At 39.2% G+C, this 15,290-nt stretch overlaps 1 protein-coding gene across 3 annotated transcripts in view; it reads left to right on the top strand.

Moving 5' to 3' along the window:
- Positions 1–1,536: 1,536 nt before the first annotated feature.
- Positions 1,537–15,290, top strand: part of NUDT14 (nudix hydrolase 14) — an 82,165-nt gene continuing 68,411 nt past the window's right edge. Inside the window, exon 1 of one of the 3 annotated variants that reach the window (XM_075065716.1) lies at positions 1,537–1,677. In XM_075065716.1, coding sequence (XP_074921817.1) covers positions 1,597–1,677 — 81 coding nt within the window. In that variant the 5' untranslated portion in view covers positions 1,537–1,596. Of the gene's footprint in view, positions 1,678–11,207; positions 11,227–15,290 lie in introns of those variants that run through there. The other 2 variants (XM_075065717.1, XM_075065718.1) reach the window with 2 other exon arrangements.

Below are 15,290 nucleotides of genomic sequence, written 5' to 3'. Positions count from 1 at the left end.
ATCTATGTTACATATCTATGCATAGCCTGGGACATGGGGATTATATCCAAGGAAAATGTGAAGAGATATGTATCTTTGTTTTTTGTGACACATAATCAGTGGTGCATGGGAATGTGTGTGTTTTGAAGGGATGTTTGTGAGGTGACGCGTTGTATCTTTGCGTGGAGATGTATTTTTCAGAAGGCAACATGTAGTGTATAGGGGTACAGCTTTGTGGCCTGATCCCATTTCCCATAAATACTCACAAACACATTTTATTTTAAGCAAATGAGGCCATTTCAGTGGGAGTACTCATGAGAGGACGTGTCTACAGTTAACAATTAATTAGACCTAGCTGCATCACTCAAAGCTATGAAAAATTCATCCCTGCATGCTGGAGCTAAATTGACCTAACAAATCAAGGAGGTGGCTACTGCTGCTCAGGGAGGTGGATTGCCTATGTAGGTCTTACATCCATGGAACAATCCCTTCCAGCGACACAGGAAGTGTCTATACCAGTGGTTCTCAATCTGTGGTCCATAGATAACTAGTGGTCTGCAAGCTCCATTCAAGTGGTCATGGATAGTTCCCTGTAAGATGCGCATATGGGCAGCCACACACGAGAGAAGAAAGGGCCACCCATCTAATTAGTAAAGCCATGCAGGTGTGGCTCCACTAATTAGGTGCCTGGACTCTGGAGAAGTTGCACTTGTAAGGTGACATGGTGGCCTTGGGGGGAATAGGGGACAGTGGAGTGAGGCGAGGGGGTTGGGGGAATTTGGGATATGCGGGGCTGCGGAGGGAGAAACCCACCTTCAGCTCGTGGGCTGTTGCCATGACAGGGGAAAGAGGGTACATCCATTGCATTAGAAAGGTGAGACTACTGATATTAAAATAAGTTGTGTGCTTTTATTTGTAGAACAAAAAAGTTTATTATTAGGTTTCTTTTTTTTAATATTGCACTTCTATCCAAAGCGCTTCATAATAGCTAGCTAACAGTACAAACATTTGGAAAGATCATTAAATGATCTGCCAACACCCTGAGCAATTTTCAAGAGGTCCATGGGGAAAGAAGTTTGAGACCCACTGGTCTAGGCTGCAGCAGCTTGTGTCCATAATGTAGACGTGCCCCTAGCCAGTGAAGAAAGGGGTCCTGGAAAACACAGCAACTGAAATCCAGGCTCCCCAGAAGCAGTTGGGATTTTTGCCATTGACCTAACCCCACTGGGCCAAGGATTTCACCACCACATGTAGACATGCGCCTGGGTGCACGCGGGGCAGGGAGAGGGGTTTCGGTTCCCTCTGGCTGTGGGGAAGTGTGAGAGAAAACTCCCCTTCCCGCTTAGCTGAACGGTTTTGTGGGGGAGGGGGAGTCCAGTTCCCGCTCAGTTGAGGACAGCTGGGGGTGGGTGACGTCCCCCCCTTCCCCGCTAGCTGGACGGTTGGCGGGCGGGGGGGGTCCTCTCTCCTTAGCCGAGGACGGTTGGCGCGCGGGGTGCGCGCGATGCCGCGCTGACTCCCTGCCTCTGGTGAAGGCTGCGGCGCTACTCTGCTGGCCGCGGTCACGCCCCGGTTCCCGCGGCGAGGCGAGGCAAGGCCGGGCCGCTCCTGCCGCAGATGGAGGCCATAGAGAAGCTGGCGCTGGCGCCCTGCGCTTCCTCTCAGTACCTGCGGCCCTACCGGCTCCGCTACCGGCAGGTGAGTCCCGGCTCCTGCGGCGCGGCGGGCGGGCGGCAGCTGCTGCGTGCGGGAGCCCGGGATACAGCTGGGCCTAAGGAGCGCGCCGGAGCGCTGCCCTGCCAGGAAATGCGGCCTGGCCCGTGGCGGAACGGTGCGCCCCCCCGCAGCCTCCCGCGGACCTGCCCCCTTGTCCTGCCAGCCCCTCCCAGCCCCCTGGCTCCAAGTCCTCACCAGCGCCCCGTTCGCACTAGGTCTCTCCCAAACCTTTCCCTGCCGCTACGGTCCCACTCAGCTCAGGCTCCCTTCCTCCTGCGGACGCTGGGCTCTGTCGCTAGTTTTCGTTGTTCTCCCAGCTGTGTCCAGTAAGGAGGAGATGGGGAAGGTTGGCAATAACTGACACCTGACTGACCCTGACAAAGCACTGGCAGAGGTGACTTTAGTTGTTCCTAATAGCTGAACAAGGCAGGAGCATCCCCCATTTAGGGGGGCAGGGATAGCTCAGTGGTTTGAGCATTGGCTTGCTAAACCTAGGGTTGTGAGTTCAATCCTTGAGGGGGCCATTTAGGGAACTGGGGTAAAATCTGTCTGGGGTTTGGTCCTGCTTTGAGCAGGAGGTTGGACTAGATGACCATCTGAGGTGTGTCTTCCAACCCTGATGTTCTATGTTTCTGTGATCACAATGTTTTCTCAGGCAGGTTTATCAGGATTGTGAGGGCTTGTGGTATTTATGTGGCAGCAGTAATATTGTCCTGAAAAGTGCAGTAGTAGTCTTATAATGCATGTTAATTATGGTCTTTTATATGAATCTACTCTTATATACAGCATCTTTCATCCCCAAGCGCTTTACATTTGCAGTGTAAACAGGAACCACTTGATCCACCCACCACTGAAATACAGTCGCCTCTGGGATATAATGCAGCTGTTGTAGGTTGATGTGCGCTGTTAAACATCATAGTTTAGGACTGGAAGTGAAGGCAGATACCATATCTGATTGAAATTGAAGTCGATACTTTCATTGTAAACTGGAAATAGGCCAAAATACACCTGCCCTTGCAAAAAGTATCATTGGGTTTTGTAAAGGACTGCAAGTGGTCATGTATGCAGTGGTCAGACTCAGAACCTTGGTTTTATTTATCTGAAAGACTGAATTATAGTGCCCCCTATTGCTGGTGCTTGAGCATTACATTGATACTGATTAGGGCGGAAACTCTGCTGTCTGCAGCAACTTGATTTTCTTTGCAGGTCTCACTAAATACTAATCAATTTGGACCTCACTTCTTAGGTAATGTCATGTAAAAAAGTCATTTTGTTGCAGGAATTGGAGTAAAGTTGGATGATTGTCTAGATCATCAAAAGTTATGAAACTGCCATCTACAGCCAACTTTACAGCACCAGTATGTGGGAAGCAATGGAAGTGATAATAGGAAATCCTTTTCCTTATTATGTCAATATAAACATGAACCACCTTTCAAATGATCCCTGAGAATTACAGCCCTCAGCAATACAAAGAGTACGTCTGATAAAATGAGATTAGTATCTGCTACTGTAACATACATACTGTGTTTTTCCCTGCAGAATCTGTTCTGTAAATAGGTTTACAAAGACAGTTTTTTCTCTAATTAAATGTACTGTAGTGATCACTCCAGTCTCAGTATTAACCTAGTCCATTAGTTCATTGCAATTCCATGGCTGTAGCAAATACAGCAGAACTCAATCCCTTCGGAAGTTAGCAATGCCAAGCTACTTCTCTTCATTCTACTTCACCCTTTTATCCTTTCTTTTGTTTGGTTTTAGGCCTGGCCTACACTGCAGAGTTATGTCAACTGTTAGGCAGCTTACGTTGGCATAACTCTGTAAGTCGCTATACTACCATGTTGTTTCCACTGATGTAAGTTGCCCACTACACTGACCTAATAACTCCACCTCTGTGAGAGGCATAGCATTTAGGTTGATGTAGTTAGGGTGACACAGTGTCTCTGTGGGCCCCAGAGCAGGTAAAGCTCCAGCTGTCAGTGTCCCACATAGTTAAGTCAGTGGAAGGGGCGTATTGTGGTGGCTGTGCATTGACATAACTTAAGTCGACTTAATTTTGTAGTGAAGACTTGCTCTTAGAGACACTCGTTAAGGAATGAAGAGGAGGCATATGTGTGGAGGAGATATATTTAAGATTAGGAGTTGGAGTGTCAGAAAAGGAAAAGCAGGACGTGATCAAATAGACAGGGACAGAGGAGGAGGGAACATTTTGAAGTTGGAAACTGCATATCACAAATAGTGTCTTCCTGTACAAATAGAAAATTTAAAGAACTCTTGTAAATAACTAAAGTTTCTGATCACGGATTACCTGTAAATATTAATGAACTCTAGGTATCTCCAGAACATCACTAGTGATCTTTAATTGGTCCATCTAAAGATTACAGTATTTGGCTGGAGATTCAATTGTAAATTCCTGACTCTTTCTGGTCATATCTCCACAACTAAAACAATCAAGTCAGACAACAGTGGTTAAACTTAATTTGAGGTCTAGATGACTTAAATTACAATTTAGCCTGCAGGTATAGCCTTGTCCCTGAAGGCTGGACCACATATAGTTTTAAATCAGTAGGGCCACAGCCATGCTCAAAAGCCATTGTTGAACTTGCTTGTTTTCATAATGTAACCAAGGCCAAAAATATCTGATGCAGAAAGTTGCCCTGATGTGTTTCAGAAATTGAGTTTCCCTTGGGGACTATATTCCCTTCAGTATAGTACATTTATTCAGTACATATTTCTTATGATTTGATTTCTTTGAAGAGAGAGATGTGGTCTAGTGTGCTAAGCACATGACTGAGAGCCAGAATCTCTTGATTCTAATCCTAGTTCATACACTACTCGGGCTTTGTTTTAGAAGCCTGTTTTGACAAGACAGCTGTCATCACTGCTTCCTACCATTTAATTTTTAGTATATGATCTGTCAAGGAACTTTTGGAAGTGCACAGGCTAGACTAATATAAACTGCAATTTTAAATTCTCTAGTATATATGGACAAGCCTGTGCTTGACATTCAAACTCATTGCCATGAGATGTTATGACGGCAAAGAGTATAACTGCGTTAAAAAAAGAACTAGATAAGCTCAAAACTTCATGGAGGATAGGTCTATCAGTGGCTGTTAGCCAAGATGGTCTGGCACTAGGGTGACTAGATGTCCTAATTTTATAGGGACAGTCCTGATTTTTGGGTCTTTTTCTTATATAGGCTCCTATTACCCCCACCCCACCCCTTGTCCTGATTTTTCACATTTGCTGTCTGGTCACCCTATCTGGGATGTAACCCCATGCTCAGGGTGACCCTAAATCTCGTACTACCAGAAGTTGGGAATGGAAGACAGGTGAATCACTCCATAATTGCCCTGTTCTATACGCTCCCCCTGAAGTTCTGGTGGGGGCCACTGTCAGAGACAGGATATTAGCAAAGATGGACTATAGTCTGACCCAGTATGGCAGCTCTTATGTTCCTAAGACAAACCAGAAAAATTGTTCTAAGTTGCCAGTTAGGATCTAGTGAAGTTTACTCAAATAAGGGGACCAATTGTAACAAGAAATTTTGATTATTCTTATGTGAGCTTTACTCTATTTTCAGAGCTTCAGATGGTTTAGTGTTTCGCTTTGTCATTAGGTTTTATATTGAATAACTAATGTTTCCAGTTATTCACTCCTGAGTTAAACATATGATACATAAAAATGAAATGAAAATGGGAAAAATCTTTTTAATGTGTGGCCTTTTCTTTTACTTTGAAGGGAATAAAAACAGTTAAAGTTATTAAAATTCTATTTTTAAGAGAATGTTGTGGATCTGAATCCATGGTGTATTGAGTAGTGAGCAGAAAATGCCCCATGTAATAAGGGAGTTGGGCGTAATTTAACAGTGGACTGTGAACGAGGATTCCTGATTTGGAAGAGATCTGACTCTGACTTTCTCTGTGGCCTTGAGCAAGCCCCTTAGTCTCTGTGTTTCCACACTTTAAAATAGGATTTAAGATTTACCTATCTCACTGGGATATGAGGATTAAGACCCAGTTCTGCAAGGAGCTCCATGCAGGGAAAGCAAGATTGGGGCCTCATTAATGGCCTGAGAACTTTGAAGATGAAAAGCACCAAGTAGATGTTATTATTATTATTATACTGTACCAACTAATTCCACATTTAGAAATAATTTTTATATAGTAGCATGAGTGTTCCCAGCTGCCTAAAACATTTTCTGAAGCTTCATTCTGCTTTTTGGTAAACATATAACATTCTTTTCTAGTTTGACACTTAAAATGTTGCTCTGAAAATAGTAAACAGAATTTTAGGTAATCTGTTCAAACAAGTAGCACTGGTCTGTTAAATCTTCCAAGACTTCACTATTAGGAAATGTTCATTTGTCTAAGCGATCATGTTAAGGATGATGGTGTTATTTCTTTTGCAGAATTTTTCTGAATTCCTTCACCTTTTCTAGTACTCATGATAATATTATTACATGCAAAATAATAATAAGACAGCATAAACATAAGGAACCTTGAAGTTATAGTTTTCACATCAGCATGAGAATACACTGTATTTTAGGTGAACAATGGTCTTTAAGTTAAGGCACAAGATTGGGACTAGAAGTGAGGGGACCTGGATCTATTCATGGCACTGCCAAAGACTTCTGATGTAATGCTATTCAAATTTCAAAATAATTTTAGCATAGGATGTAGTTGGGAGTTGCTGAAGGGAAAATATGAAGAAAACTTGGAAAGTCAGAGAAGTAGTAGAAGGGAAACATCAAGGTATTTTTGTATGTGCTGTAATGAAGGTTTATTTTCATTCAACACACTTTGGCCGCCAGGCTTGCACCTGTTCCTCATGTGAAATAGCTTAGAGACAGTTAGAAGGTAATGGTTGGTAATGTGAGATTGGTTAGCAGTGACAGAAATTTCCAGCTTTTTAGGTTAAGCATAGTCTTTATCTTAATTTTAACAAACTCTTAACAGTAAATATCATCTTAAATTGGGAATCTTGCTCCTAATGATTTCATGTATGCAACTGAATGAAACAAATGAACTGAACTCCATCTATTGTGTCTGTTTAGTTGTATAAACCCAAGAGAATGGTAGGCATTTTACAGAACAATAAGAAGAGACAACCTGTACATGTAAGAAATTGCAATCTGCATACAGTGGAGTACAATCATTTTTCATGTTTCTTAGCTACAAACAGGGAGCAGCAATCTCAAATTGTAAAGATGATAAAAATATTAAAAATATGTGTACTTGTACGAGTGTAGTGAGATAACTTAGGCTTCCTCAGGAACCAGGATCTTTAGGGGACGTGAGAGTTGAGAGATTGTCGGGAATAATAGGCTAGGAAGGCAATGAGAAACTACGGTAGAATTGTTTGTTGTGGACATATGGGTATGGAGTTATGAGGGCAACAACTGATCAGAGAGCAGGAATTCACTTTGCGTTCACTAAAGCCAGTAACAAAGGTGCCAGTAATTACAGTAATGGAGGTCCAAGCCTGCAATATACATTCTCTGTATATAATTTTTTCAAGTATGTCTACATTTTAGAAATAAATTAATTAAGCAAACAATGGTGTTCTGATTTAATGTCCAAAGGCCATTAGTAGCCAGAGCACAAGAACTGGCATATTGGTTATTGAAAAACAGCCATGCATTTATGCAAATCAGACTCCAAAGTTTAGAATAACTGTGAAATAACTGCACAGTTGAGTGCTAGTAAATGTATTTCACCCGTATGCTACGGTTAGGCTGGGGTTACTCCACTTCAGAATAATGATTGCTAAGGGCTTGTCTAAATGGGTACATGCAGAAACATTTATCCAAATTAACTAAAGATGTGAATTCAAAATGGGTTTGTTAAACTGCATTGAACTCCTGTGTAACACTCTCATTCAAAATTAAAGTGGTGTTAATTGGGTTTATCTTAATTCACTTCCAAATTAAGGCTGGGTCTAGTCTTAAAAATTAGACCGACCTAGCTATGTTGCTCAGGGCTGTGAAAAATAATGTATCCTTCACACCATAGTTTGGTAGACCTAAGCCCTGGTGTAGGCACAGCTAAATCAAAAGAATAAGTCTTTTGTCAACCTAGCTATCACGTCTCAGAGAGGTGGACTGCCTACATAGAAAGGAAAAATTCCTTCTGTCAACATAGGAAGGGTCTACACTATGCTACAATACAGCATCTACACACGTCTAAAATATATTGGCATACCTGCAGCTCTGTAGCTGTTCTACTGTAGTGGCTGTACTGTAGACATACTGTAAATTAAACCAAATTAAGGCCACTTGAATGCTAAAAGAGAGTGAGCACAGGAATTTAATGAGGTTTAACTAATCCACTTTAAATTTACACCTTTAGTTAATTTGAATTAATTTTCCTGTGTGTCCCCATGTACATAGGCCCCAGGATGGAAATAATCAGAAGAAAACGAGCCACTTTACAACATCTGGTGTAGATTTTTATTACAATTGCTATGTAAAAAAAAATGACTGGTGTTTTGTATACTCCTAGTAGTATTCTCATTACATTTTTTGTACAATCTCTAATTTGTTTTTTGTTTAAACTCATGATTATTTTTAATATAAATTGAGCTAGCTCGGAGAAATGTACCCATATATGTCTGTAATTTTTTAATTGAGATTAAAAATAAGTAAAAATGGCTACTTATTTCCCAGTACAAAAAATTCTGTCATCTGAAGCAGTGTGGCATGTAGCGGTATACATATGGTGTACGTTTTAATACAGATGATGAGCAGTAGTGTACAAACCTTTACAGTGGATTTGGATGTTCTGGAAGTTATAAAATCTTCTTTAAGTGGGAATATCGTGTAAAATGTAAAGACAGAAAAACAGATGTTAATGTTTTATATTAGATGAGTATAGCACATTGTAATTATACCTTGAAAACAGTTTTAGTGATACGAAATTACATTTAAAGGGGTAGTTATATTGAATACACATTTTTACACTTTGCAGCCACAACTCGTATGTTTTTAAATTATTTGCTTTGAAAACGCTATATAGAAAATGATGATTTAGCACAAACAGGAACATTATATTTTTTTATTCCACAGAATATGTAAAATAACTATCTGACTTAAATGTCTGTGTGAATTAATCTTTCTACATAATTTATAGCTAAATCAAGCAGCATTACCTGATCTCCAAGAACTTAGCTTTCAACATGTTGTCCCTTAAACATAGACCAAGGTCTTGTTAATATAGTAATACTGAAGTTTAAACAAACTAAAGCTTACTTTTCATTAGTGGTCAGCTAGTGTCACACGAAAGCCATGATCGCTGATCAAAACAACATTAATTATCTGTTTCACATTGTTCATGCTCTGTCAAAATCCTTCAAATGTTGCATATGAAGCTGAGGGGGAACCTTAAGGCCTGTGACAGAGCAGCTGGTCTGGACATGGGCTGATGCCCCCAGTTGACAGGTTGTTGGATTAGAAAGAATATCAAAGGCAGTGAGTAAGATTAGGGATAAGTGAACATCTGACAGCAGTTTGCAGCAGGGGAGAACAGATGATAAACAATGGGAGCTGGGTACGTGGGGGTTGGAGGGGGGACTGAGAGGTGAGAAGGCCATGGGAAAAGTGTGGCAGCAATCATTAAAGCTCCAGGTTGCTGAGCCTCATGAATAGAACAGGAAATAGGATTTGCTAGGACAGATGTGCTGAGTGGTGATGAATACATTATAGGGAAATGAGGGCAAACTCCTAAAGGTGAGGGCTATCCTTTCTCCGAAAAAGTTAAATATAAATGTGGGAAAGATTCACCCTTCCGTAAAAAACAAAACATTCCAGTTTGTTTGAAAAATAATGCAGAAAAGGAGGGAATACAGCTTTTGATTTTGACTTCATTAAGTGTTTATTCTTCAGTGATACTTTTAACAAACTACAGAACACTTACTGCTAAACCAATAATAATATCACAGGTACTTATTTTGACAGCCTAAGATGATGAAGAGATGGAAGTCATGGTTATTTTAGATGGTATTTTGATGCTTTTTAATTTGTTTGCAGTGCATAGTATCTACATAACATAGTGGTGGGGCATGTTGCAGATATCTACAATTATTTCTCAGAATAACTGTGTGGCACTTCCTGGGCTTTTTGTGCCACAAAACTGTTATTTTTGTGGCTACTTCTTGCTGGATCTATTTCCTCTGTTCATGATATAGCCAGTTAGGCAAAGCCAATGGACTGGCAAATATGTTCTTTGTGTAGCTTCTAAGAAACATGGATGCTGGTTTGTGTATTTCTGCCACTTTTGTTTGAGGCCTGAAAAAGTTCTTGAAATTTGAAACTGAGTATATTCGTTTATCAAGAAGAAATGTGTGAAATATATGCAAGCCTTTGGTACCCACAGAGGGTATCAGTAAAGCTTGTTTCCAGACTTCTAGGCAGTTATCTCACTAAATGAAATATTTCCCCAGATTGTAGAAGGCACTACAGGCTCATTAAGCCAGAGTAGAAAGTGAGATGATGTGAGAGTGTAGCTGCAAGCCAACTCAGCGACTGGGGAACAACTGTGCAATCCAGGACCCTTTCCTCAGGGATGGCTTTATTTTCAAACAAGTGTTCTGAAACAGATGCAAATAAACTTGAAATGGTGGGTACTAACCACCTCAGACTTCCAGCTTCTGCCAAGTTGATGGGGGGAGAGGACACACACTTCACAGTAGCAAGGGAGGGGTGACTAACAGGGGAGGAACCCTGACTGGACTTTCCTGACCTTGAGTCTCTCATGTCTGTGCCCCTGTCCTAGAGACAAGGAATCTTGTATCTGGCATTCTATAGGTCATATGCTTGCTCCTAGTCATATGCTCTGCAACTATAGCTCCCAGTTTTAAAGGACCCCAGGGCGGTAACAGGCACATTGGGATGCATGCATGTGCTCCAAGGTCCTGTTGCAGGGAGAGTTGCCAAAATGTTATATACTGTATCTTGAGTGGAGCAATAGCTTGAACAGTCTTCCTCTTCCAGGAAATTCTAAGAAGAATTGTACTCCAAACAGGTATATTATAGTAACCTGAAAAAGGTGCTCAGACACAATGGTTGTATTGTGTTTAAAGTATGCTTTAGTACTGTACAGTTTCAGTGCCCAGCATAACTCTATCACTACGTTTGGACCAAATCACAATCTGAAGAACTCCTAGTTTGCTTCAGGTTCAACATTTGTTTAGGCTACTTAGAGATCATTTGACAGTATTGCTTCTTTGGAATAAATCTATATATTTAAAATATGATGTTGCATTTATAGGGGGCCTTTGTCCTTTGTCCTTTTCCCAAAAAACTTCAGTAACAATCAGAATATACATAAGCAAATCACTCAAGTTTAAGTCGTCATTTATATTTCTCTGTTAGGTAGCAGATGTGTTGCTTCGTACTCATATCTTCAGTATAGGTGGTAAGTTAACAGAAGCTGCTGCTTGAATCTTTCTTCATTTTCAGCTTTCTCGGATGGGAAGATGAAGAGTTGGTCTGTATTACGGAAAACAGATGAACTTTTAGCTTTTTTATATTAAAAGGTAATAAGAAAATATGAAAACATAGAGCTAGTTGCATCTGTTAACTGTGCTGATTTTGTTGATAGGGGGAGGGCAGGAGGATGAAAGGTCTTAAGGATCTTTGTGAGAAGTGCCTGTGAGAAAGTCTTAGAGGGAAATCTAAAGATTGTTACTAAGCCTTGGCTTCCATTAGCCCCCTGCTGCTGTTCTTCATCAAGTTATTTTAATGGCTTTCAAAGCAAGTGAGTGGAAAATGGTTTCTCTGGAACTTTAAGGAGACTGAACTGCAAACTGTCATTGCTTTACAAGTAAAACACATCAAAGATTGATGGAAGAATTGCTTGTTAAACACATTAAAGATTCTAATTAAAAAATAGAGATACAAAAGAGACATCACAGTCATCATAATTACTCAAAGGTGAAAGCTTAATGGCTTGTCATCTGCTGAGGATCCTGTGTTTAAAAGTACCTCTTTCATATTTTTTGTATTCCTTTATATATTTTAGAGTTTTTTACATTTGCATGAATGAAGGACATGTATTAAAAAAACCAACAACCTTAAAATGCAAAATAAAATCTCAAATTAATATGCTTTTCAAAAATCCCCTTGCATATATTCAAGGGTGCCTTTGAAGATATCTGAACCTTCAAATTCTGACATCTATGTATCTCTTAAATATCTAGCTGTTTCTCTGACTCTGTATAATACAGTATATAAAAATATTTTGTATGTATGTACTCTGTGAGAGACACATATGGATATTTTATATGTCATACACAGTAAATAACCATGTAAGTATTTTCTGTAGAACCTACTTCTCTCCATTTTCAACCCTGCCCCCTTAAAAAAATATTGTATTCTGGATGTCAATGTGTTTTAGGGCTCTACAGTTGATATCTTCTGAATAGGAAAAAAAGGGTTCAGTGCATATAGAAAATAACACTTCTACTGAGAGTTTAAAAATCTGAGCTTTCTGCTTCAAAGCAAGATGCATACTATAGTATGTAAGGCTGGTCAAGATCATTGTATATATTTAATAAACAAACATAATTTAATACACAAGCACCTTTCTACAATATGAAAATGGTGATTTGTTAAATACTTTATTAGTAAGCACAAAAAGCACCTATTCCATTATGCTATTCACTAGTCCTTCTCCATACTGCAATTGCAAAAGTCTCATGTAAAGTTTCAGTCTAAATTCACAGTTTTTTGTAGTTTCAGCAAGTGAAGTGATTTATTTCATTTATTCACATATTCTTAATTAAGAAAACAATTCTTGTCAGTAACCATAGCAGTGAGTGGATTTTTGCACATGCTGTGGTTAAAGAAAAATAGAAATAGTATAGATAGTCCTAATATGTTGGTAATAGTAAAAAATCTAAGGATTTCAGTGTCATAGTCTCATATTTAGAGGAGGAAGTAGGATGGTAGCTTATTCAAAATTAGATTACTGAGAGTTTCATAACATTTAGCTTAAGTATCTTAATAATTATCTACATTACAAATTATATCACTTAATGCTTAATTCTAATACTGGATAATCATTAAGCATCACTTTGCTCCTATCCTTCCCCCCTAAAGATGTGTAAATGTATTCTGAAAATCTATGTGAAACTAATTATTGAATTCACAAAACTTCTCCAGTTGTAACTTGAACCTTTAATACTTACTTATCCCTGGTAGGTATTTTATCATTAGGTAATAAGTACAATTAACTTGAAAAGTAGTAAATGAGATGTTTTACTGAGCTTCATATTGTTTAAAAACACTACATAGTATAACAGATGTAATATACTAAAGTCCAAAACCTGAGGTTCTACTGTGTGTATATATATATATATATTTTGAAATCTTAACGTCATTAAAGTCAATGGAATTTTTGCCATTGACTTCAATAGGACCTTGATTTTACTTAATCCTTAATCCAAACTCCAAAACAGTTAAGATAATGGATTACTTTTTCAGAAAGCAAACAGAATTATTGCCATTGGGATCATCAGTGTCCTTAGGGGGTGACCAGAAACTACGCTTAGGAACAAAGTAAGCTTTAATTCAACACTTGGAGAAAATAAAATAAATAGTATAACTTCTTAAATGGTGTTGCTAACAATAATTATTTTATTAGAAGTTTATAAGATATACAGATGCTTCTGCTATTAAAGCTACTTTTAGCTGATTGCAAACAAATTGAAAAAAAACTGACTATAGTTCAATTTTCCTTTGATTTTAGTATAAATCTCTGTGATTGTTTGACGGCTTAAAAACATATATTGAGTTTGAAGCAGCGACATAGAGCAGCAGTGTGTGTAGAAGTCTTGTTTTCTGGCAGGTCTGTCATAGTTGTTTTTTATGTATGCAGCTGCACTTACGACTCTGCTTTTGGCATTATAACAATCATGATATTTGTAAAATGTTGTGATTAATTTAATAAGTGGACTATTGTAGACAGCTTTCAATGAAAAGAGCCTTTCAGCACTACTTTAGGAAACTCTTGATAATTCCACCAATCAAAGTTTTTCAGTTCTTCGCATGTGTGTTTTTTTTTTTTTAAATGGAGCATCTGCTAGTGTGTTTTGTCTGCAAGACATATGTTTGTTTTTAAAAAGACTTAATACACCTTGAAGCTTGATCAATAACTTGTCTGAGTTGGAGTGCTTAGATGAATCAATGCCAGGTCCATGAGAATCTTGACATTCTCTCAAGTTGGAGCAGCAGAAAACCTATCATCATAGTCCAAAAGAATGATCAGAATAACTGCTTACTGGATATTTATTACTGATCTTACTTACTGTTTAAAGAGTTTTTAATGTACCAATATGCACAGCATTAATATTATAAAAGAGCTATTAATGGTTCAATGTAAACATTGTTAAATGAGAGAAAATTTAAAGATCATCTTATCAGACCCAGCAGTTTAGGACTGGCAACAGGCTAATCAGGGGAAATGTTTCATCAGAAGAAAGAAAAACTAGAACATTTTTGTTTTTATTAAACGATGATAAAGTGAAAAAGAGGGAAGTTAAAAACTAGTGACCATTTTGCCAATGTGATATCTTCCCCTTTATTCTATATAAGTTCTTGTACAGTCCAGATCTGTACACTAGGTGAGTGTCTTCCAGTACTGCATTGAGGGATGTGACGAATATCTGTCTGGTGTGGTTTGTTTGTGTCTCATCTCCCAGGGGAGAACTGTGTATGCAGTGTGGATTTTGTTTTTAATTTTTTTCAAAAGTACATGGTGCTATGTGTATGTTAGATTAGGCAGGTCAAAGAAGTATGCCTTGCAGGAAGAGCTAAAGGTTAGTGATGTTCCTTAGTTCCTGGGTGAGTTTGTCCCTGTTGGTCTCCAGAGAAATCTCTTGTTTCCTTCATGGGTGAGCTTTACCCTTACAGTAAAAATGTCCATTGTGCCTAAGAACAGAGTTGTTGCCCATGCTCTTCATTGTGGAGCTGTAGGCTCTTTTGTTATGCTGGGTTTAGGTTGTTGAATGCCTGGAAGATAAGGGCTGAGACCTGGACTTTCTAGTCCCTAGGAAGCAAGTGGAGAGAGCAACGGATAGGTTTGATGTGTGTGCAGGAGCCTGTGTTGTTGAGGAGTTGTGCAGAATGCTGCAGTGTTAGCTGGAGGTTCCTAGGCCTTCACTATAAAAAGACATGGTGTCGAATTGATTGGCTGGACTTCCCTTGAGATTCTAAAGCAGAGTAGGGCTTCTTCTCTGCCTTCCTTGCACCATGGAGACACCTAGGTGCAGCAGCTGGCTTTGTTCCCAACTTCACTGGAACTCACTAAGGACCTACAGGAGTTTATATATTGCTTGATAACCTTTTCTAATCTTGTTAATACTTGTTCTTTGTTGACCACAACCAGATCTGTATTTGATGCAAGGCATATTTCATTGAGCTGCACTCCTGAATTGACTTGATTTGTGCATCCAAAAACATTTTGTCTCTTAGAGATCTTAAATAATAATTAGCAAACAGTCACTTTGTTAAATTTACATATCACATGCTGACTGTTTTACAAGTGGATTTACAAAACTGTGTGGCCTAAGAGAAATCCAAACATCACAGATACTGCTTC

Source organism: Chelonoidis abingdonii, chromosome 4 (genome assembly GCF_003597395.2).
Source record: "Chelonoidis abingdonii isolate Lonesome George chromosome 4, CheloAbing_2.0, whole genome shotgun sequence".
In the NCBI taxonomy this organism is placed as follows: Eukaryota; Metazoa; Chordata; order Testudines; family Testudinidae; genus Chelonoidis; species Chelonoidis abingdonii.
Note: the sequence above shows the minus strand (reverse complement) of the source record. Positions and strands in the feature narration are given on the sequence as shown.